The sequence below is a fragment of the Zootoca vivipara genome, chromosome 16, assembly GCF_963506605.1.
Source record: "Zootoca vivipara chromosome 16, rZooViv1.1, whole genome shotgun sequence".
NCBI classification, from domain to species: domain Eukaryota; kingdom Metazoa; phylum Chordata; class Lepidosauria; order Squamata; family Lacertidae; genus Zootoca; species Zootoca vivipara.
In genome coordinates this window covers 2,134,460-2,158,309 of record NC_083291.1, presented here as the reverse complement: position 1 = coordinate 2,158,309, position 23,850 = coordinate 2,134,460, and the positions used below count along the sequence as shown (strand labels likewise).

The following is a 23,850-nucleotide window of genomic DNA, read 5'->3' as shown; positions in this document are numbered from 1 at the left end:
AATGTTTTGCTCAGCGCAAGGAAACAATCCCTATTAATGGAACCAGGTGATGTGAACGCAGTTCCCTAGGCAAGCGCTACAAATGCACCCTGGAAGGAAACATCGCTGACTTTGGCCCAACCTTGAGGAAAATGTTCACTCAGAAGTTTTGGAAAGTCAGTTTGCCACGTATCACACGACATTGCTGCTGCATCAGCTTATGTGAAACCACTGAGCGCTTTTAAATCTCCAAGGTGATTGTTCTCACATATAGGTTATATCTTGATAGGCAGTGAGCTTCCCCCACCCTGGGCCCACAGACTTCGCATGGTAAAAACATAAGGGCGCTACTGAAACGGACCAAAGGTCCACTTTGTCCAGGGATGAGGAAGATGAGGCTGCATAGTCCTTTGTCAGGGAGGACAGGCACCGAGGTTCGGCAACATCTGGAAGGCCACAACTTCCCCATCCTTGGCCTACACCCATAATTCTGTTTGCAACAGTGACCAGCTGGATGAGGAGGCCATAAAGCTAATGGCCAAATGATCTAAGCCAGTGGCCAATGATACTGCATGTGTCCATGCAATTCACAAACACCTTATGGTACATATAACTAGCTATACCTGTGGAGGACTGAATTCTAGAGAGGAGGGAGGGAGGGAGGGAGGGAGGGAGGAGGAGGAGGAGGAGAAGAAGAAGAAGAAGAAGAAGAAGAGTTTCTCTCTTCAGTGTTTCATAATTTTATGAATCTTTTTGCCCTTTTACGGTACATCCCGTGCATCACAAAACCATGCATAAATAGGGATGGAGGAGACAGGGGGGCGGAGAAGGGGAAGGGGGAGGAATAAGATAGCAACCTCTTCTGCTCCAACAGCCGTTCCGTTTTGCATAGCTCCATCATTTGGCGGTGTCACTTCAACTTCGACTTTTGCCCCTGAAGCATATTCCAGAAATAAAAAACAAAAACGAAACAAAAGCAAAACTGAGAACATATCAGTTACTTTTCAACCATTAATCTGTAAATTCATTGAACGGCTAAGCACTGGTATTTACGGTAATTAGCTCATATAAGAGTTAGTTTGAGACAAAAAACAGTAGCTTAAACCTACTGAAGACAACGGCATTTAAAGGAGAGTCAAACTGAATGCTAACAGAGTTTAATATTACAGGTAGGTAGCCGTGTTGGTCTGGATCGAAGTAAAATAAAAAAATTCCTTCAGTAGCACCTTAAAGACCAACTAAGTTTTTATTTTGGTATGAGCTTTCGTGTGCATGCACACTTCTTCAGATACCTTTGTAATCTTTACCTTTTTTACTCCATTATCAAGTCTATTAATTAATCACCTAAGCCTTGTTCACACAGCTGCTCACCCAGAGCGAATTAGCTCTTATTGTGCATCTGCCTCTTACAGACACAGCCAACTGCCAGGATCTCAGGCGGAACTGCTCAGGAGATGAAACTGGCAGAGCGAAGCTCTGTGATTTGCTCCTCTTTGCCCATACAAAAGCATTTGTGTTGCAAGAGAGGAAGAATTTGCAGTGCTTTGGGATTCTCTTAGTGCCCGTTCTGCTAGAGCTGACGGGTGCTATTCACGCGCTCCACAGTTCAAAGACTCGTGAACAGGTGAAGGAGGAAGCCATAAAGGGCACCGCTTATTCTGCAGTATATTCTCGGACTCCTAGCCAGTCTCTAGAAGAATGTGGATGAGGGATGCGGGGCTATCCCTTAATTGGGGGACGGGGGCGGGCGGGACACAAACGTATATCAACTGGTGGGTTGCAAATGAGCCAACTTGTTGACCACCCTTAGCCTGTGTGATCACAGAGGATTATCTAAGCCAAGGGAGGGGAACTTCACAGATGAGAGGGACTGCCCAGCTCTCATCGGTCAGCTGATTCTAGTATGATGTCAGGTGATACCGTCAAAGGGGCTCACTGTCACTGCATCACAGATCACGTGGGCAGGTGGGCCTGGGTTGGGAAATGGCTCGCTGAGCCTAATTAGGCCGGTGGGCTGCTGTTCCCCACTGCTGACCTAAGCTTAAATAAAATCAAGCATGATAAAATAGATGTTGCAGAAGGAAAGCTTGTTCTTCACTTCTGCTTTCAACTTGGTGGAAACAGTTGCACCACATATACCAAGAAGCTTCACACAGGGAAGTATATCTGCACTGGAAGACAGATGAGAACGCCAGACCCATCCATGATGTGCAGAACAGATGCAGGTTTCTTTGCAACACAAAAAGTACATGCTATTTTGCAATTAGGCTATACAGTGGTACCTCTACTTACGAATAACTCTACTTACGAATGTTTCTACTTATGAATGGAGCTCCGTCCGCCATCTTGGAAGCAGTTTAGATAGGATTTTTTCTACTTACGAATTTTTAGATAGGGTTGCTTCGACTTACGATTTTTTTCTCCCAATGCATTCCTATGGGATTCGACTTACAATTTTTTTCGACTTACGAATGTGCGTTCGGAACGCATGCAGTGAATTGCATTGGCCTTTTTCGTAAGCAGAGGTACCACTGTACTATAAATATATAGGCATTACCTCAATTTTTTTTAAAATGCGGTATTTTCTTGAGTAAAGTACTCCATAGCATTTTTATTCACATATCTGCAAATATGTGAAATAATTAAAGATTATTATTTTTTTGCCTACCGGCATGATTAACACTTCCGTTCCGTTTTTCACCATCCTCCACCTGACACTTTTTGGCCATCTTATGAAGAATAGATGCCCTTTCTTTGAACTTTCCTGAAAGAAAGAAAAAACACATTTGTTAAAGCACAGCTATCGGAGGTGGAAGATTCCTGTGACTGCCTCAGCTTCTTGCACCGTGAAAGCAAGCTGAACATTTATCTTCCAACTTGAATAGCTGCAAAATGGTGGCTTAGTACTGTTTGTGTATTTGTATCATCAGAAGCTCCTGCAAGGCTGAGAGACAGCACCTTGGAGCAAGGGGGCACATGGATTTGGTTTCAATTAACGCTAAATGAAGGAACCTGTCAGAATTAACACCAACTTTTATTAACAGGATGACTGCTATGCTTTGCCTTTTTTCCCATTCCTAGGAGAAAAATTCCAGAAGAGAAAACAGCTCAGTCCTATGCAAGTTTACACTAGATCTCACTAAATTAAATGGATTGCAGCCTAAGATGCCTGTGGCAGCCCAGAGACTAATGCCTTAATTGTGGCAAATAATAATAATAATAATTTATAATAATAATAATAATAATAATAATAATAATAATAATAATAATAATAAATTTATTATTTATACCCTGCCCATCTGGCTGGGTTTCCCCAGTCACTCTGGGCGGCTTCCAACCGAATATTAAAAACAGTACAGCATCAAACATTAAAAACTTCCCTAAACAGGGCCGCCTTCAGTTGTTTTCTAAAAGTAAAATAGTTGCTTATTGCCTTGACATCTGCTGGGAGGGCGTTCCACAGGACGGATGCCACTACCGAGAAGGCCCTCTGTCTGGTTCCCTGTAACCTCACTTCTCGCAATGAGGGAACTGCCAGAAGGCCCTCGGTACTGGATCTCAGTGTCCGGGCTGAATGATGGGGGTGGAGACGCTCCTTCAGGTACACTGGGCTGAGGCCGTTTAGGGCTTTAAAGGTCAGTACCAACACTTTGAATTGTGCTCGGAAACGTACTGGGAGTCAGTGTAGATCTCTCAGGACCGGTGTTATGTGGTCCCGGCGGCCGCTCCCAGTCACTAGTCTAGCTGCCGCGTTCTGGATTAATTGCAGTTTCCAGGTCACCTTCAAAGGTAGCCCCACAGAGAGCGCATTGCAGTCGTCCAATCATTCTCAAGCTAGAGCCCACTGAGTAAATATAGGGGTGAATACCAATGATATCTGTCTAACTGCACAACAGACTTCAGCAATGGGTCTTCCTGCTCCTCTCCTCCCACTATAGCCCACCCGCCAACCCCAAAATCTTTTCCAGAGGGTCCCCAACCCTCTGGAACAGATAGGGGTGTTGTACCGCAAGGGGGATAATTAATTCAAATGTTTCTGTTACCTCTGAGAATCTCAAGGCAGTGTACAACAGTTTTAAGACACATATGAAACACTAAAACACAAACAATAAGATGCAGCCAACAATTTATATGCTATTTAGTTGTCAATCAATCAATAAAATACTTTAACCCAGGAAGACCTTTATGCAACTCGAAGGCCTAACTCTGTGGCATTTGTAATTATGCTTCAATATACGGTACCTTCTCCATTTTGAGAATGAACAGTCAGCAGGAACTGGCTGAGCAAACACCACGGACCAGCGTCTGATTTAATTTTAACGTAGTAACACAGCCCATAGTTTGCAGCAAACCAGTTTCTCATTTTATCTGAAAACAAGGACCTGTCTTTTGCACAAACCAGGATACTTCCCATGATGGATATACATATTTATTTTGCTCTGCTGTTGTCTTTGGACAAACAAGCTTTGCATATTGGCTAAACCATGAAAAGCCTACGTAGGAGAGGTGAAAGTAAAAAAAATAATGTTTGTACCCTAAGCAGCAACCTGTTTTTACAACTGTATTCAACTCCTTTGCTTGGGGGGCGGGGCGGGGGGGGGGGGAGAGCTCATGATTGTGTCTCCAGCTATAACTGGCATTGGCCCGCAACACGTACTTCTGGTATTCATCTCTTAATAATTGCTTTTCAATTAGTAGTGGAGTGATTTCAGGATATAGCTCAAATATAATGGTATGCAGTAGGCAGCGGGAAATACTGAATATTTGTGGGGAAGTGGTGGAAGCAAAATACGGTACTTTTATATTTCCCTTTTCATTATGTTTCTGAGATGCAGACAACAATGGTTTTCGCCCTTAAAAAAAAAAGACCTTACTGAGATCAGATTAGTTTCTAAAAATGTAACCTTTGTGGTTTTCTGAAAGGCTTTTGGAGAGCAGATGACGGCTGGATGCAGAGAAACAACGAAAACTGGGACTAGGAACATAGATGGTTATCTATGAAGGCATAAAGCTTGGATATAATCATGTAATCAAATAAAAGATAAAGATGGCAATTGATGGACACCAATAAAATTCGTCTCTCCAGCTGCAAGATTCATCCACCCAGAAGCATTTTTGTTATTTGATGTTTGCAGTGTCCGATTTATGTATTTTAAAGTTGGTACTGGTTTGACACAGAGGAATGGACTTGGCACACACGGCACAGCTTGAAAACAGGAACATTTAATACAACATAATGTAATAGCGAGATCAATGGGTGGAGAATAGTTAGCTTCAAGAAACAAAAAGCCAGACTATATAAAGAGCGGTTACAAAGAGAAAGGAAGAACCAATTAATGAGATGTCACCTGTTCATCAGTTAGCTCATTCTAATGCAGTGGAAAACGCAAATCTAAAATAATAGGTACAAAATCTCACATGGTAAAGAGTACAGATCTGCATATGAATAGAAAAATGGATACAGATCTGTCACGGTGGCCGGAGTGGACTACTTCAGAGTAACGACGCCACGCAGCTCTGCATTTTATTCTTTTATTGGTGCTGCGTATTTACAGTGCTCAAGTCATTGCTATTTACACGGAGTGATGTGGTCAGTCGGTTTCAGAACCTCCTAATGGCTTTTGGCGCGTCTTTCTCCAACACAAAAGCTTTGGCAGACCCATCCTCTTGCCCCTCCTCTTCCTGCGTAATTCTGGAGTTGGGGGGATGGGTCTTCCCCCCTTGCTTGCCCCTTCCTGTCCCACCTGGGACCCTGGCTCCTCTACCTTGCCTGAGCCTCGGACACGACTTCCTGCTTCCCCACTGGAATCGGAACTCTCCCTGCTTTCCCCTTTGCTCGGGGACGGGCTTGAACTCAGGAGGGGAGGGACTTCGCGATATCCCCTGTCCCTCACATCCACCCCCCTCCCAAGCTCTCCTTCACCCCTCCCCAGGCCCCCCCCATGTGTCGGTGACGACTGGAAGCCTAAGAACTCAGTGCTCTCCGAGCCCGTTGGTGTGAATACCTCCCCCCAGTCCTGCGAGCCCCCCCCTTCCGCCTGGGCGGACGGGAATCCCAAAAAGTCCGTGGCGTCAGAGCTGGTGGGGGTAAAAACGTTCTGCCAATCTGCTCCTTCCTCTGACTGGGTGGATCTCGGTGACACCCATACCTCATCCTCTGGTTCCTCAAACTCCGCTTCCCAGCGCCATGGTGAGCTGCTCTCCCGTGCCTCCTCCTCCTCCCCCTCCCTTTCCATGTGCCAGGGCTTGGGTCTGTGGGGAAAGAGGGCGTGAAATTCTTCCACCAAGAATTCCTCCTGTATCTGAGTGGCTGGGACCCATTCATTCTGGGACGGTGGAGCATCCTCCCATGCCATGAGGTACTCCAGTCCCCCCACCCCCCACCTTGAATCCAGGATGGCCGTGGCCTCATTGAGTTGCTCCCTGCCTTCCCTCTCCCCCCCTCCCTCGGGGGTTTGTTCGCTGTCTCGGAGCCTGCTGCTTTCCCTGTACGGCGACAGCAGCGATCTATGAAACACTGGATGCACCCTCATGTCCTCTGGCAGTGCCAGCCTGTATGCCACCGGGTTGACCTGTTGCGTGACCGTGAAGGGGCCCAGCCTTTTGGGTGCCAGCTTTTTGCACCTCCCTCTGGTGGGAAGGCCCTCCGAGGACAACCACACCTTGTCCCCCACCCTGATGACCTCCCCTAGTCGCCTGTGGCGATCTGCCCCCTTTTTGTACGCTTCCTTGGCCCTCTCCAAGTGTTCTCTGAGCTGCTGGTGCACCGTCTCCAGTTCCTCTGCCCAATCCTCAGCCTGTGGGCCCTCCTCCTCCTCCTCCCCCTCCCTCTCTGGGAAAGATCTGAGGTCGCGCCCGTAATTGGCCTTAAAGGGCGACACCCCTGTGGAGACGTGCACTGCATTGTTGTAGGCAAATTCTGCTAGTGGCAGGCGATCCACCCAGTCCGTTTGCCTCTGGCTGACGTAGCATCTCAGGTACTGCTGCAGAATGGCGTTGACCCTCTCCGCTTGTCCGTTGGTCTGCGGGTGTCTAGCCGTCGACAAGCTGACCTCCACCTGCAGGAGGTTCATGAGCCGCCGCCAGAACCTGGAAACAAATTGGCGGCCACGATCCGAAATAACCCTTAAAGGTAATCCATGCAGTCTGAAAACGTGATCAACAAACAGTTTGGCTGTCTCTTCTGCAGAGACTGCCCTGGCACACGGTATAAAGTGGCACATTTTGGACATGAGGTCCACCACCACCAACACTGCGGTCTTACCCCGGGAAGAAGGCAGATCTGTGATGAAGTCCATGGACAGCACTTCCCACGGCCTGTGTGGCGTGGCTAAGGGCTCCAGCAACCCTGGTGGCGCTGCTCTGACCACCTTTGCCCGCTGGCAGGTGTCACAGCCCCGTACATAGTCTCGAACATCTTCCCTCACCCCTGGCCACCAGAAGTGTCTCATGACTAGGTGAGTGGTCTTGTCCCTTCCAAAATGCCCCGCCGTTGGGTTGTCGTGCATCTGTTTGAGGACCGTACGTCTGAGCTGGGTGGTGGGCAGGTACAGTGCCCCCTTGTAGAAAAGCAGCCCTCTGCGTTCTGCAAAGTCTTTTGCCTGCTCCCTCCCCCCTCTCAGTTCTCTGAAGATGCGGTTGGCAAAGTCATCCGCTGCCGTCAGTGCTGTGAGTTCTGCCTCGCTCACCACTGCTGCTCCGCAGGACCATGCCGACGGGGGGAAAATGTGCCTTGGGGCTGGTGGCTCCTCCTCCTCCATGTACTCTGGCTTGCGGGAGAGGGCATCCGCCCTGACGTTCTGCTCTCCCGGGATGTAGTGTATGGAGAAGTTGAAGTTCGAGAAGAACTCTGCCCACCGTATCTGCCGCTGGTTGAGCACCCTGGCAGTTCTCCAGAACTCCAGGTTCTTGTGGTCTGTGCACACCTGGATGGGGTGCTTGGCGCCCACCAGGAAGTGTCTCCAATGTTTGAACGCAGCGTGGATCGCAAGAAGTTCTTTGTCAAACACGGTGTAGTTGCGCTCGGGCTGTGTCAACTTCCTGGAGAAGAAGGCACAGGGTCTCCACTCCCTGTTGGTGTCCAGTTGCAACAAAATGGCGCCCACAGCTTTCTCAGAAGCATCTGTCTCAATGCGTAGGGGCGCGTCCTGGACCACGTGGAACAGGTTCTGGTCCGAGGCGAACACCCTCTTGAGGCTTTCGAACGCTGCTTGCGCCTCTGGTGTCCACCTGAACTTCTGCTTGCCTCTCAGGCAGTCAGTGATGGGAGCCGTAACGCGAGAGAAGTTCTTGATGAACTTCCTGTAGAAGTTGGCGAAGCCTAGTAGGCGTTGGGCATCTTTGCGCGTCCTGGGGCTGTGCCAGTCCAGGATGGCCTGCACCTTGTCCTTGTCCATCGCCAGCCCCTTGTCTGACAGCTTGTAGCCCAGGAAGTCCACCTCCTTGGTGTGAAACTTGCACTTCTCCAGCTTCACATACAGGTGGTTCTCCTTCAGGCGCTGCAACACTTCCCTGACATCTTTCACATGCTGCACTGGGTCATTGGAATAGATAAGGATGTCATCCAGAAAGACCAGGCAGTTCTTGAAGAGGAGGGACCCCAGGACGTGGTGCATGAAGGCCTGGAAGCATGCTGAGCCCCCTTGCAAACCGAAGGGCATCACCAGATATTCAAAAGAGCCGAGAGGCGTGAACATCGTGGTCTTCCACTCATCGCCTTCCCGGATCCTGATCAAGTTGTACGCCCCCCTCAGGTCTAGCTTGGTGAAAATCTTGCCCCTGCGTGCTGCTGTCAGGAGATCATCCACTCTGGGCATGGGGAAAGCCACTGGCTCTGTCACCGAATTCAGCCGTCTAAAATCCACCACCAGGCGGCGCTGTTGCGTGTCTTTCTTGTCCACCCAGAAGACCGGGCTGCCCCCTGCTGCCTTGCTTTCTCTGATGAACCCCCGCTTGAGGTTCTTGTCGATGAAAGCGCGCAGATCCTCCAGTTCCTGGTCTGACATGGCGTACAGCTTGGCTGGGGGTATAGTTGCCCCTGGCACCAGGTTGATCTGGCAGTCAAAAGGCCTGTGTGGGGGTAGGTGGTCGGACTCCGCTTCGCTGAAGACCTCCTGCAGGTCCCAGTACGGCTTGGGTATCGCCTCACCCCCTTTGACGTGCATGGTGGCCACCGTGGCTATCGGAGGCCCCTCCCCTGGTTGGTGCTGCATGCAATGTTCCAGGCAAAAGTCCGATCCAAAAGTGATGCATCTCTGGTGCCAACTGATGGAGGGGTCGTGGCGCGCCAGCCAGCTCATGCCCAAGACGATGGGGGGGTCTGAGATGGTGGTGACGTTGAATGCCAGTGTCTCTGAGTGCCTTCCCACCGTCATTCTCATGGGGGGGGTTTGATGAGTGATGGCCCCCCCCAGCAGCTCTCTGCCGTCAATGGTTGCCACGTGAAGGGGAAAATCCAGCTGCAGAAGCTGGATCTGGTGCTCTTCTGCAAAGTTTCTCGAGAAGAAGTTCGCTGAGGCACCACTGTCAATTAAGGCAAGGACTGTCAGGGGATAGCCATTAGGGAGCGTTAGCGTGACTTCTAGAACCACTCCTGCTCTGGGAGGGGTGGGCTGGCTCTGCTCCTCTCTGTGCGGGTGGGTGGGCTGGGGCTGTTGTCTGCTGACTGTGCCTGGCTGCTGCCCCTTGTCTCCTGCAGCCAGGCTTTCCCGTTTCCCTGCTGTGGTGCTGCGTCAGTGGGGGAGGGCACCACCGTTCCCGCCCTTCCTTGCCACTCCCTGCGATGTGGGCAGTCTCTGACGAGATGCTGGGGGGAGTTGCAGAGAAAGCAATTCCCGCCCTTTCCCTCCTTGCGTCTTGGCGCCGCTGGGGTTTGAAGAGCCCGCGCGCGCGCGCTATCAATCTGCATGGGTTCCTGGTCCTGGCTGGCCCCAGGCTTGGCTTGAAAGGGTTGTTGGGGGAGTGGTTTCTCCTGCGACCGTGGGAACCAAGCCCGCTTTGCGCGCGTTGCTTGTTTGTCGCTCCACCGGGATTCCTGTCTCACCCCCACCGCCAGAGCCGCTTTGCTCAGCTGATCCATATCACTGGGCTTTGGACCTCTCGAGAGCTCATCCTTCACCTCCTCATGCAACCCCAAGTAGAACGCCGCTTGCATTGGGGGGGACCCCAGTTCCCACCCCAATCTGTGCACCAGCATGGTGAATTTCGCCCAATACGCGCGAACTGTCATATTTCCTTGGCGTAAATTATGAAGTTCCTCCTTAGTCTGGTCCATATGACTATCGGACGAATACATCGTTTTCAAACCTTCTAGAAATAGTTTGACATTCTTCATGCAAGGATTCCTTGTTGCAATTAACGGTCTTAGCCACTCCCTGGCTGCCCCGGTAAGGTGCTCCACAATAAACGCTACTCTGTGCTCATCATCAGGGAACTCATCGTGGTGCAGCTCAAGAGCATACACAATCTCAGTCTCAAAGCCTTGAAATTCCTTCGGGTCTCCATTGAACTTGCTAACTAGGGTCCCAGCTCTCCTTCCTGGCAGCACTTGGACTTGGGGTGCCCCTCCCGCCTTGTTTTTCTCTGCATCCAGCTTGTTTTGGAGGTCTACCGCCACCGCCCTTAATTGCTGCTCTTTTTCCTGAAGCTCTCTCACCTGTTCCGCAAGTTGTAGCCGGTCGTCCTGGACCTTCTTAGTCTCCTCTTTAGCTGCCTTCAATTCTCCCTGCGCCTGCAGCGACAGCTGCTGCAGTTCTAGCTGGGCTTGCTCCGCGATCTGCCGCCACTTCTCCGCCTCTGACACGCTCATCCCGGCAACTCCAAAGTAGCCCAAAAAATGATTAGGAGGTTGCTGTCACGGTGGCCGGAGTGGACTACTTCAGAGTAACGACGCCACGCAGCTCTGCATTTTATTCTTTTATTGGTGCTGCGTATTTACAGTGCTCAAGTCATTGCTATTTACACGGAGTGATGTGGTCAGTCGGTTTCAGAACCTCCTAATGGCTTTTGGCGCGTCTTTCTCCAACACAAAAGCTTTGGCAGACCCATCCTCTTGCCCCTCCTCTTCCTGCGTAATTCTGGAGTTGGGGGGATGGGTCTTCCCCCCTTGCTTGCCCCTTCCTGTCCCACCTGGGACCCTGGCTCCTCTACCTTGCCTGAGCCTCGGACACGACTTCCTGCTTCCCCACTGGAATCGGAACTCTCCCTGCTTTCCCCTTTGCTCGGGGACGGGCTTGAACTCAGGAGGGGAGGGACTTCGCGATATCCCCTGTCCCTCACAAGATCGATTATGAAGTCATCAGTAGAGGCACACAAACAGAAAAAAGCATATTCACAATCTGGTCCTATTGGCCGGGTCATATTGCAAGATCACACCTGTTCCTTTTGCAGCCAGAGGGACTCACAAACAGGCAGTTGTTCCTGCCCCCCCCCAACAAAGTCAGTGGTTGCACTGACTTCCAGGGCCATAATGTGTGGAAAGTGCTCGTTTCAGCCACTTCGCATGACATTCAATAGAGCAAGGGAGGGGAACCTGGCATTGTTAATCTAGAATCCCACCACCACTGGCCATGCTGACTGGGTCTGTTGGGAGTTGAAGTCCAGAAGCATTTGAAAAGCCAGCCCCATTCATACAACAGACTTTTCCAGTGCTACAGGAACCCTAAGAGCTTGGGAGTCACGAGCTGCAAGGAGAATTTGTCTTTGCTTCCGCCATCCGATATACCTTTAGAGCTGCAAACCAATGTCCGAACAACAATATCACCGGGGCAAAACTTTGGAGCCCACAAAAGCCAAGAAGGCCAATGCAATTCGCTGCATGCAAATGCGGAAGAGCAAGAGTCATGCATTTCTGAGAACTGCGGGGTAGCAAGTTCTTTCAAGTTCGTCAGTTATCCATGGACATGGAACTAATTTAAGGTGGATATGTCCAGGTATAGATCTGCAACTGCTCTTTAAAAGGCTTTATACAGAATTATTTTTATAGTTGTGGAAGATTATCAAGGCACAGCAGCTAAGCACAAAACTTTTCAAAACATTTTTGCTACCTAGCCTTCCACCACCAACGGACATAGTTTGTGGCAAAATGCCAATGTTACTTCCCGTTCCGAGATCCATTGAGCACCAAATTAGTGAGAGAGGGAAGAGCTAAGCGCCTCCCTTCCTTCCATGGATTCTTCCTTGCAATTGCCCCCTCCCTGCATTAGCCTTGCAAGGAAAACACAAGAACTCTCAGTGCAGTTCCACCTTTGGTTCAGCCATGGGGAGGAGACTAGTAGCATCACCCGTCTCTCATTCATCCATCAAAAACTTTGGATAAAAGAACTTTTTTTTCTTTTTTCTTTTTGGTCTGTCTCTTTTTTGTAAAGGTATGTTTAGACATATAGTTGGGTGGACACCTGCCTGTATCTCTCCTTCTCACTCTAGAGCCTCTTGGTGGCAGGGGGAGGTTTCTGGGGAGAGGGAGGGGGGCAGGGAGAAACCCAATTATAAAATGGATCCTTCGACTGACCACCATTCATGGAGCTCTCTTGTGGCAGGAGGGGGCTTGTGGAGGGTGGGATGGAAGAAGGGAAGAATATGTTGTGTAGGTTTTTTTATTATTATGCAAAACTAATAAAAAATTTATTTAACAAGGGGGAAAAAATTTGGATAAGGACTGCGTGTGCTGACAAGATTGAGCAAACTGCTAATTGGCATAGCTTACACTTTATAAATGGCTGCACCGATGTAAACTATATCTCAATTGTAAATGTGGATTGGATTGCACAACATCACCTATCCTCGATGAAAACACTCACATCAATTAACCAAATATTTTGATGAAGCTGCGAACAATTTGCACGTAGGTGTTTGCAAAACCAAAAGGTCATCTTCTAGCCTTGCTATATCCGAAATGAGAAGTGTGATTAATAAGTCTCATTGGGTCTTGCGTTAATAAATCGAGGCACATTTAGACGGCAGTCTTTTTACACACTTAGATTGGAGTAGGTCCCACTGAATTCAGTAGGGCCTGCTGTGGACATGTTTGGGCTTGCATGAAGAACCAAGTTCTGTGTGCTGTGTTAAAGGAAAACTGATTTGCTGTATGACAATAAAAAAGAAACAGCAAATGCGAGTTGATAAAAATCTTAAGAAGTATGGTAGCACATTACACTATGTCAGTGAAATCATGCAAAGAGGAACTGAAAAAAAACCAAGAAGAAGAAGAAGAAGAACCACAGTAGTTTTTTTTAAAAAAGAGTATTAAAAAATGCTGAGACAAAAATTCCAAAATATTTCTTACCTTCTTCAGTCATTGTGTCATAATATTTTAGCTTTCCATATGATCCAAGCTCTACAACATCATAGTAAAAGACACAGAGATAAGGAAGCAGCAGACACTCAAGGAAATCAACATGCTTTCACACATTCTTAATAAAATTCACAGCAATAATCTTTCTGCAGAGTAGGGAAGCATAGCTGGTCAAAATGAGACGTATTTATGAAAATTGCTTCTGTAGTCAATGTAAGCATCTTGGCTAGGTTGGTTTGAGCACAAAACGCTGTTGGGTTGTCACTGGAAATTCCATTCTCTCTTCCAGGGTTATGTCTTAAGTTTCACCTTCTGAGAATCTTCTTTTGTAAACTGCAATTTTACGCCACAATTTAATATTTATTTAGCATCAATAGTCTGCAAGATGCCAAGGAACATGTCCCTGTGAAAGCCTATTTAATGTTTATTGGGATACGATTGAAGCCAGCTGAAAATGTTAGATAAGAATTTTTATTAATTTGTTTAAAATGTCATGCCACCTTTTATCCAAAAATCGCAGGGCAGTGTATAAAATTAAGAACATAATTTACACAGCATAATAATAAAAAAACATGATAATACACAGCATAATAATAAAATAATCGCAATAACAGCCCACCCTCCCCATTTAACAGGCCATAGATACTTAACGGCTGAAGGCCTGGATAAAGAGGAATGTCTTCACCTGGAGCCTAAAGATATGTAATGATGGTGCCAGGCAAGCCTCTCCGGGGAAAGCATTCCACAGACTGGAAGCCACCACAGAGAAGGCCCCTTCTCGTGTTTTAACCCTCCAAACCTTGGGGGGGGGGGGAGAAGCATAGAGAGTCTGGGTTGGTTCCTATGGGGAGAGGGATTGAGCTCCCGAGCCATGTAAGGCTTTTAATGATTCAATTTAGATTGTGGCTTTTTATGTGCTATATTTTTTAAAAAAAATACTTTATTTTGTTTTTATTCTTGTTCTATTTGTGATTCTCAGTTTTTATTGTATTCTTTTACTTATTATTTTCATTTTTAAAGTTTATAATAGAAAATATGATTTGGGCACTTTTCAGGCTGCAATCCTAAACCCATTCCTGAAATCAACAGCATTTACTTCTGAGTAGGCATGTATAAATGGGCTGCAAGAATTTAATTACAGGCTCAAAATTACACTATTTTCTGAAATAATAATAATAATAATAATAATAATAATAATAATAATAATAATAATATATTTATACCCCGCCCATCTGGCTGGGTTTCCCCAGCCACTCTGAGCAGCTTCCAACAGAACATTAAAATGCAATAAACTATTAAACATTAAAAGCTTCCCTAAACAGGGCTGCCTTCAGATGTCTTCTAAAAATCTGGTAGCTGTTTTTCTCTTTGACATCTGGTGGGAGGGCGTTCCACAGGGCAGGTGCCACTACCGAGAAGGCCCACTGCCTGGTTCCCTGTAACTTGGCTTCTCGCAGCAAGGGAACCATCAGAAGGCCCTCGGCGCTGGAAGTCAGTATGGGCAGAACGATGGGGGTGGAGACGCTCCTTCAGGTATACTGGACCGAGGCCATTTAGGGCTTTAAAGGTCAGCACCAACACTTTGAATTGTGCTCGGAAACGTACTGGGAGCCAATGTAGGTCTTTCAGGACCGGTGTTATGTGGTCTCAGTGGCCACTCCCAGTCACCAGTCTAGCTGCCGCATTCTGGATTAGTTGTAGTTTCCGGGTCACCTTCAAAGGTAGCCCCATGGAGAGCGCATTGCAGTAGTCCTAGCGGGAGATAACCAGAGCATGCACCACTCTCATGAGACAGGTAGGGTCTCATCCTGCATACCAGATGGAGCTGATAAACAGCTGCCCAGGACACAGAATTGACCTGCACCTCCATGGTCCAAAATGACTCCCAGGCTGTGCACCTGGTCCTTCAGAGGCACAGTTACCCCATTCAGGACCAGGGAGTCCTCCACACCTGCCCGCAGACTGTCCCCCCAAAACAGTACTTCTGTCTTGTCAGGATTCAACCTCAATCTGTTAGCCGCCATCCATCCCCCCAACCGCCTCCCAGACACTTTAGCCTGATTTCTAGGCCTGTTGAGCTCCATGGTGGAAGGGAAGGGAAACAATTGCATGATCATCCTGCTTACAAGACTGCCCTTCCATAACATTTCTGTGTACCTTCGTTAATACCATAATCCATCATTAACGAGCTGCAGACTGAGAATGCAGGACAGTGCAAAGACTTGAGAAAACATCTGCCTTGCTGGACCCAGGAAGAGCCAGCAGTCTAGAAGTTAACAAGCAGGACAAAACAGTGATGGCCCACCCCTTAACAGTTGATTCCCGCATCTGACACTCAGAAATATACAGTGGTACCTTGGTTTTTCAAATGCCGAAAACTCGGAAGGACATTCGATTTTCAGAAGCCGAATGTCCGATGTGGCTGTCGGTTAATTTGTTTCTGGGGCGCCTGCACCAGTCGGAAGCTGTGACTTGGTTTTCAAACATTTCAGAAGTCAAACGGATTCATAGCTGCCAAGTTTTCCCTTTTCTTGCAAGGAAGCCTATTCAGCCTAAGGGGATTTCCCTTAAAAAAGGGGAGAACTTGGCAGCTATGAATGGATTTCCAGAATGGATTAAGTTTGGTGCTTTTGTTTTTGAGGCTTTTTCGGTTAATTTGTTTTTTGTGACTGTGTGGGACCCAGTTCAGCTACTGACTGATTGATTGTGCGACTGCAGAAATGGATAAAAGCCCCACCCCCATCCAAACAGTGACTATCCTCAGTGCAGCTAAGAAAGAAAATTAATTTAAACATTTATCATCTACAATACTGTCTATAGCACAGTACATGGATTACTGCTTTCATTTTATAGATCAATGGTCTCATTACATAGTAAAATTCATGTTAAATGGCTGTTTTAGGGGTTTCTTTTAAAAGTCTGGAACGGATCAATCCATTTTGCATTACTTTCTATGGGAACTCGCTCCTTGGTTTTGGAACGCTTTGGTTTTGGAACGGACTTCTGGAACGGATTAAGTTCGAGAACCAAGATACCACTGTTCTGGCACTGGCCATGGAACTTTGATGCAGCTATCCTGAGTAGCAGGCAGGCATTGATAGATCCAGTCTACATCAATTCATCAGATGCTGCTCGAAGCAATCATAGGACTACAGAAATTACCTAAGAACCATCCTCACCCCCCGATCAAGTTCCATATTGCTGCAGTAATGCCCCCATGGTGCGGCAACTTGTGTTGTTCTCAGGTCATTTTGATCTGATAGGCACGTCCAACAGGTAGATTGTGATCTACCAGTAGATCACTGGATGTCTGTGGTAGATCACTGCTAGATCACTGGCACACCTAAAAAAAGCTCACCCAAAATTTTCCTCCTCCCTAAAAAAAAGCTGAACTATGACCTGAAGCCCTAAACAAAAATGGGCCTCCCTCCCTCCTAAAAGAAGCTCAACAAGTTTGACCTAAACCCCAAAAAACAGGGCTTCCCTGTCTTAAAAAAACTCAACAGCTTTGACCCGAACCCCCCAAAAGGGGGTAGATTACTCCCAGTTTTTAACTCTGTGAGTAGATCAGAGTCTCTTGGGAGGTGGCCACCCCTGTGATAGACGAAAGAACAACATGGCCTCAATTGGGCGGCCTGGGATAGTTATGAGCAGTGGTGTAATGAGATCGAGCCGCAAGTCTTTATAGAGGGGACATGACAGAAGGATGTGAGCCACTGTTTCCGTGTTGCCGATTCCACAGGGGCAGAGTTGGTTTTCCGCGGGAAACTTTTGAAATCTGCCCTCGAATACAGCAGAGGGCAGCACATCCAATCTGGCTAACGTAAAAGCACGTCTGAATTTAGAGATGGTTAATTTGTACAGATAGCGTGACAGGGGTTCCAGCTGGGAGGGGGGAAAGAAGGAAAAACCAAGGGCAGGATTTCTTTGCGATGGCCAGATTGTTCTGTTGCTCAAGGTCCTTGAGGCGCTGTCCAGTTAGCCTTTTTGCATTGCTAAGGCCCATCATAAGGAGCTGATGTGGATGGAGTCCGCAGGAAATGAGTTTTTGGTGCACTAGTCTGGACCACACACTTTTATGAGGGTCCCGTAGGACATGGGGCAGTAGGCCGGACAGATTTAAATTCATGACTGATCCTTTTATCCATGTTGTTTTTAATTGTATATTGCGTGTATTCTGTTGCTATGGCTGTCAGCTATGCAAATAAAGCTGATTGATTGATTGATTGTGACATGAGTGATGTCCTTGTACAAGCTACCGCCCAGGTGATGCGTGCATGACAACATAATGTACTGTGCATCTCTTTTCCTATTCCCACACGATTCCCTTTCTCGGGCCACTGACTTTGAGCTACTCTTCCTCCTCCTCTTGCCAGCCACTTCAGCATCTTGCCATCAGGTTTACAAGCTGCCGGGGCCAGAGTCTCATGTATGGTAATCAGGGTGGATAAAAATCAATGATTTTAAAATATATATCCAATTTTTTAAAATTTAAATCGGATTTTTAAAATAAAATGCTTTTGGAGGAAAAATCTTTCTAAAGATAGTTTTCTATTTAAGTTACATTATAGTCCAAAGGCTATTAATCAAGGAAATAAGGATTTGTTTAAAGTTTTTCATGTATGCTAAAACTCAGTCTAAGGTCTTTTTTATTATTATTTAAAAAAATCGTTTAACCACATCAGTTAACAAACATGGATACAAATGCTATAATATTATTGTTTCAGTTAAATAAATTGTTTAAATTGTTAGAAAGGAAATGATTGTTTTTCTCCTTCCAATAAAGTACAGCAGAAAAGTTGTTCACTTATTAAACCTCACAATAATTTCATAATTACCTGCCAATGTATTTCTAATAGCATAACCAAAGCAGTAATTTTGATGTAAGTGTAAAAACTACTCTGAAAATTTATTATTCCAAAAATGAAACCTCCATCTGGTTATAAATATTAAGATTATACCAGCAAGAATGAGCCTTGCTGTAAAAAGAAGAAGATTTAAATCAAGTCTTACTGACTAGTGATTTAAATCAAATCCACCCTGATGGTAATCATCACTAATTGCTCATTTCCAGCCCCTTAAAAAAACACCAGTGCCTTCAACCAAGTATCAAACCCAGAATAAAGAGAGGCTTGAAGAAGGAATTGTAGGCAATTCCAAATATCTTTGGGAGCCTACCACTGCCTCTGCTTGCAGCAGACAATATAAATTTTATATGCCAAAGCCTCTCTTTGTTTCTAGTTCTTTTTCAGAGTTCAATAGTTTCATAGGAATACTTCAAAAATGCAAGGTCTGCACAGCTTACAAGCATGGCATCTAAAGTAAGAAATCAAGATGACAGAGGAGGAGCAGGTGGGAGGGTCTAGCAGAATATTTACCAAAATTTGACCTCAAATATAAATTCCAGGTGGGACGCAGGTGGCGCTGTGGTTAACCACTGAGCCTAGGGCTTGCTGATCAGAAGGTCGGCGGTTCAAATCCCTGTGACGGGGTGAGCTCCCGTTGCTTGGTCCCAGCTCCTGCCAACCTAGCAGTTCGAAAGCACATCAAAGTGCAAGTAGATACAGCGGGAAGGTAAACGGCGTTTCTGTGTGCTGCTCTGGTTCGCCAGAAGCAGCTTTGTCATGCTGGCCACATGACCTGGAAGCTGTACGCCGGCTCCCTCGACCAATAATGCGAGATGAGCATGCAACCCCAGAGTCGGTCACGACTGGACCTAATGGTCAGGGGTCCCTTTACCTTTACCTATAAATTCCAGGTAGGGGATACATTGCGAACAACAGTTGGTAATGCATGTGGAAAATAAGGTGAAGGAATTAATGTATATGCAGCTAAGCAAGATGCAAAAAGAACTGTCATGGAATGCTGGGTGGGAAGTCAAAAAGAACTGCTCTATAAGAATGGGAAATGATGTAACTGTAAAACTGAAAACTTATAAATAAAAGAGGAATGCTTCAGAAATGCATATTACAGTCACACTGTTGTTGCTGAGCATATGTTTCAAAGAAAACATATGAGTCAGGGAGCTTCCTCACCCCTTCGACAAACAGAAGGAAAAGCCTTCTCAAAGTGGAATATCTTGTAGCACCAATGCAGTAAAGCTCAGATTATAGACGGTAAGATGCAATCAGCCATGGAAACAGTGTTGGAACTCGCCAAGTTCAAAGGGAAAGTTCCATTCTGAACTGGAAAGATGAGCTGATTTTAATACCTGGGGGTGTTAATTGTTCAAAATGACTTCTTTAATTATTCATGAGATAAGTAGGGGCGCAAAATAATGACAAATTAAGGCAAATTCTTTAGAAACACTGTGATCCCCAGCCCATCCTTTTGTTCTAGTCCTCCTTTGGTAATTCCATTTCTGAGCATTTATCACCGACTACCAAAACTGAAGCTTTGCAGAGACCTAACAATAGAATTTCAGATGTTATTCTCCCTGCTTTGATGGAAGCACTTAGAAAGCAATTATAGCAGCAATGGTCCATTATTTCGCTCTCAGTCAATACTTTCGATCGCATGTTCTCTTCTAAAAATGGTCTGGGTTCAGGCACGTTTCCACAACACTTGATCTTTCTCTCTTATGTTTAGATCTAAGATAACTGTGATTATTTTCCAACCTTAATTGCTAATAAGTAGAGTATTTTGTTTCCTGATAAAAATGAAATGTATCTTACCTGTGCATCCCTGTACTGGCTAAAATGTATAGTCAATTTAAGAATGACAGTTTCTTGCTTGCTATGCCACTGCTCAGAACTTACAGGTACGTGGCATTTACTTCAAAAAGTAAAAAAAAACCAGGAAGTTCTTGAGTTTTTAGGGAAATGCGATTTTTCAGTTGACTTGCCTAAGATCCAGGACAAACCGCAGCATTCCTGAATGCCCTAAACATACAGTGGTACCTCGGTTTAAGAACAGCCCTGTTTATGAACAATTCAGTTTACAAACTCCGCAAACCCGAAAGTAGTGTTCCGGTCTGCAAACTTTACTTTGGTCTAAAAACGGAAACCGAATGGTGGAAGGGCATTGGCGGCGGGAGCCCTCATTAGGGAAAGTGTGCCTAGGTTTAAGGTTTAAGAACAGATTCGGTTTAAGAACAGACTGTTGTAGTTTTTATCTAGTGTCATTATTTTATTATGTTTGTTTATAGTCATAAGATGTCAGCTGCCTGTAAATGCAGTAGTGAAGGGTGAGTTAGATACAAATAACGCTCATTTTCTTAAGCAAGCCATTATCTCTCAGTCCCTCTCTCTGTATCTGTAATATGGAGATAATTGCCTCCCTTTTTTTGTACAATTTAATGTATGCGAAGCGTTTTGAGCACCCTAAAGCACTTTATGAATGCTTAGGTTCCCAGAAGACAAACAATTACCCAGGATAACTTAATGGCCTGAGGAATACTTTAATCCTTAATAAATGTCCTAAGTTAATGCTATTATTAGTACAATAGATGAAAAAGCAGTGGCATATCAATGTCTTTAAAATTTGAAACACATTTTGTATTGTGAAATTTGTATAGTGTCCCGTTTAGCAGCATATGTCTACTCTTGCCATACATTTATTATTACTAATTATTAACAGTATTCACTAGAGGTTTGCACATGTCTCAAGATTCATCCTGGATATGCATCTCTGATTTTTTTAAATAAATAAAATCAGATCTGTTTCTGGGCCACTTTGTGGTGTGTCTGCTTTGATTTGTGATTCAGGTTCTAAATTGTTCTGTATACAATGAAATTCTGTGTTTCTCATTCACCCTTAATGAGAATCTTTTTTAAAAAAACACCAAACTTTTTCCTCTTTTGGCAGAAGTGGATGAAATTAACAGGCACATAAGGTATGCAGTGTTGCTTGTGCATGTTTTTTTTTATGTACCTTCACACCAGCAAGCTTATCCTTTCCTGCATTTGTTTGTATTATGGATCATAATCCATTTGGGATTGCAAGGTCAGGCTGTCCTTACTGCCTTCGGAGCACTAAAGAGTTCCAGAGTATTTTTTTTGTCAAGCAGAGGATGATTTAAAAAGCGAAGTTAAATGGAGATTTTAATTTTTAAAGCAATTTTCCGCTGCTCTGCTATCATGGGGGTGGGGTGGGCAACAAGATCCAAAGCTTTTCCATGCTCCCCAGCTGACTTGCTACAAACCCCAGCATTGACCTAGAGCGGTGAAATGCAGAGACATAGACAAGGAAGAGTACAGAAAAAGAATAACAGAGCAACGCAAGGCTTTATGGGGGCCCCAAACACAACTTGAGGCATTTCACTGGCATTGTGCTTTTTCTTCAGTAAGGGTAAAACCACCTCAATCCACCTTGTTGGGTGGCTGCAGTAGAGCAGCAGCACTCAGATAGTATTTTCAGGCTGCTCTGCAACACTCTGTTCCCAGGGAGGCTTAGAAGAAGTCCGTTTGATTCAGACGAATGGAGTCTGTGATACTATTGCACTACAAAAGTCTATAGGTCCTTCCAGGGATTTGGGTGACATCTTTATTCTGTCTGGCTGCAGCAGAGCCTGCAAATGGGAGATGGAATGGCTGATTCCCTGGGGTTGCCCATTTGGCTCCTCCTCTCCCAATATCATCTCCCTCAGTGGCCATCCCCCCTGATGGTTCAACACGTATAACATTAGCGGTACCAGTCTGCTCCCCCTCTTTGAACTCCCAACCCTTCTTTCCTTTTGTATCGTATCTACTAGACCAGGCAGCCCCAAACTGCGGCCCTCCAGATGTTTTGGCCTACAACTCCCATGATCCCTAGTTAACAGGACCAGTGGTCGGGGAAGATGGGAATTGTAGTCCAAAACATCTGGAGGGACGAAGTTTGGGGATGCCTGTACTAGATCGTAAGCTCGTGGGAAGGAACTGTACTTAAAAATATATATCTTTATGCAGCGCCTTGATAACTTTAGTCTCAATCGCCATTGTCATCATCTCACAACTAGATGACCGCATCACCTGCAGGATTTAGTTTTGCTAAAATAACATTTTAAGATCAGACCCAATTTTTGAATACACGCACTTCTGTTCTTGGCTTATAATGCAGACTGAATATTAATTTTGATCCAGCTTCCCCCCTTCTCTTGTCTCCCCATGCTTTTTTTCTCGACCTTTTAAGAAGACTTTTCAAAGATGGCGGTGCTTTCGCAGGTGCAAATTTAGGGTAAGGCATAAGGTAATTGCTGGTCATGGCCCACGAATAAATGACCGCTGATGCTGGATTTCTGGAATATCCATCTGCAATAAACCCAGATGCCAACTTTGCTGCCACATACACCCAGACAACACCATTACTGGCCCCAACAACATCCAACATACCATCTCAGGACTATTTAATTGCTCATCCTCTAACATTGTGTATGCCATCAAATGCCAACAGTGCCCTTCAGCTCTCTATATTGGACAAACAGGCCAAACCCTACGCCAAAGGATAAATGGACATAAATCTGACATCAGGAACCAGAAGACAGAAAAACCAGTAGGAGAACACTTCAATCTCCCAGGACATTCTATACAAGATCTCAAAGTAGCTGTCTTACTACAAAAGAATTTCAGAAATAGACTGGAAAGAGAAGTTGCTGAATTGCAACTTATCACCAAGCTCAAAACCATGGAGGGACCTGGTTTGAACAGAGATATCGGGTTCTTATCTCATTATACATGATAAGCGATCTTCAGCCATCTCAACCCTTGCTTTTTCATGCAAAACCATTTGCAGTCGTTTGCGGTCATCAACAGCTATCAGTCAGTCAATCACCCATTTCCACCACCCTTCTGAGTGATCCCCCCTCCCCATCCCCACCCCTCCCCACCCCTTCTCTACATAAGTGCCTGGAAACTTCCATTTCACTGTATCTGAAGAAGTGTGCATGCACACGAAAGCTCATACCAAAATAAAAACTTAGTTGGTCTTTAAGGTGCTACTGAAGGAATTTTTTTTATTTTACTTCGATCCAGACCAACACGGCTACCTACCTGTTACAGGAGAGGAGAAGTAAACCTCCTTCAACACTGTGTTATGTTTTTTTTTAAAAAAATGGTTCTGAAAAGCTACACAGCAGCTGCTTAGGGCAGATAATTCAAGACAGACGCAGAGCTATGCTTTGAAGGAGAAAACAATGTAATATAAAAGGAGGCAAATTATACAATTTGGTTGGGTGTCTTGGGGTTTGTTTGCTTCTTTTAGTAAGATGACAAAAGATATGAATTTTTTAAAGCTAACCTTTACAGTCCAGACAGATTATTACTGGCAAAGTTAATTCTAACTGAGCCGCTGCAAAGCTTCCAGTGCTTACCTTCCAAGTCCCGGACTGCAGAATCCGGGACCGGCAGCCGTGTGACACCGGGAGTTGCGACGAAGTAACTTCCGGTGTCGCTTTGCCCTTCTATGGGCACCCAAAATGGCCACCGCTGGCTTCAAAAGTCGCTTCTACGCATGACCGGAAGTGCGTCAACGCAACTTCCGGTGTTGCTCCGCCCATCTATGGGCACCAAAAATGGCCGCTGCCGACACCGGAAGTCGCATCTAAGCACTTCCGGACATGCGTGGATGCGACTTTTGAAGCCGGCGGCGGCCATTTTTGGTGC

The 23,850-nt window shown here is 45.9% G+C and overlaps 1 protein-coding gene across 1 annotated transcript in view; it reads right to left on the bottom strand.

Moving 5' to 3' along the window:
* SLC24A2 (solute carrier family 24 member 2) overlaps nucleotides 1-23,850 on the bottom strand; it is a 96,223-nt gene that overhangs the window by 14,546 nt on the left and 57,827 nt on the right. Inside the window, exons 3-4 of the mRNA XM_035141000.2 lie at nucleotides 2,648-2,743; nucleotides 837-913 (exon numbers count right to left, since the gene is read on the bottom strand). Coding sequence (XP_034996891.2) covers nucleotides 837-913; nucleotides 2,648-2,743 — 173 coding nt within the window. The remainder of the gene's footprint in view (nucleotides 1-836; nucleotides 914-2,647; nucleotides 2,744-23,850) is intronic.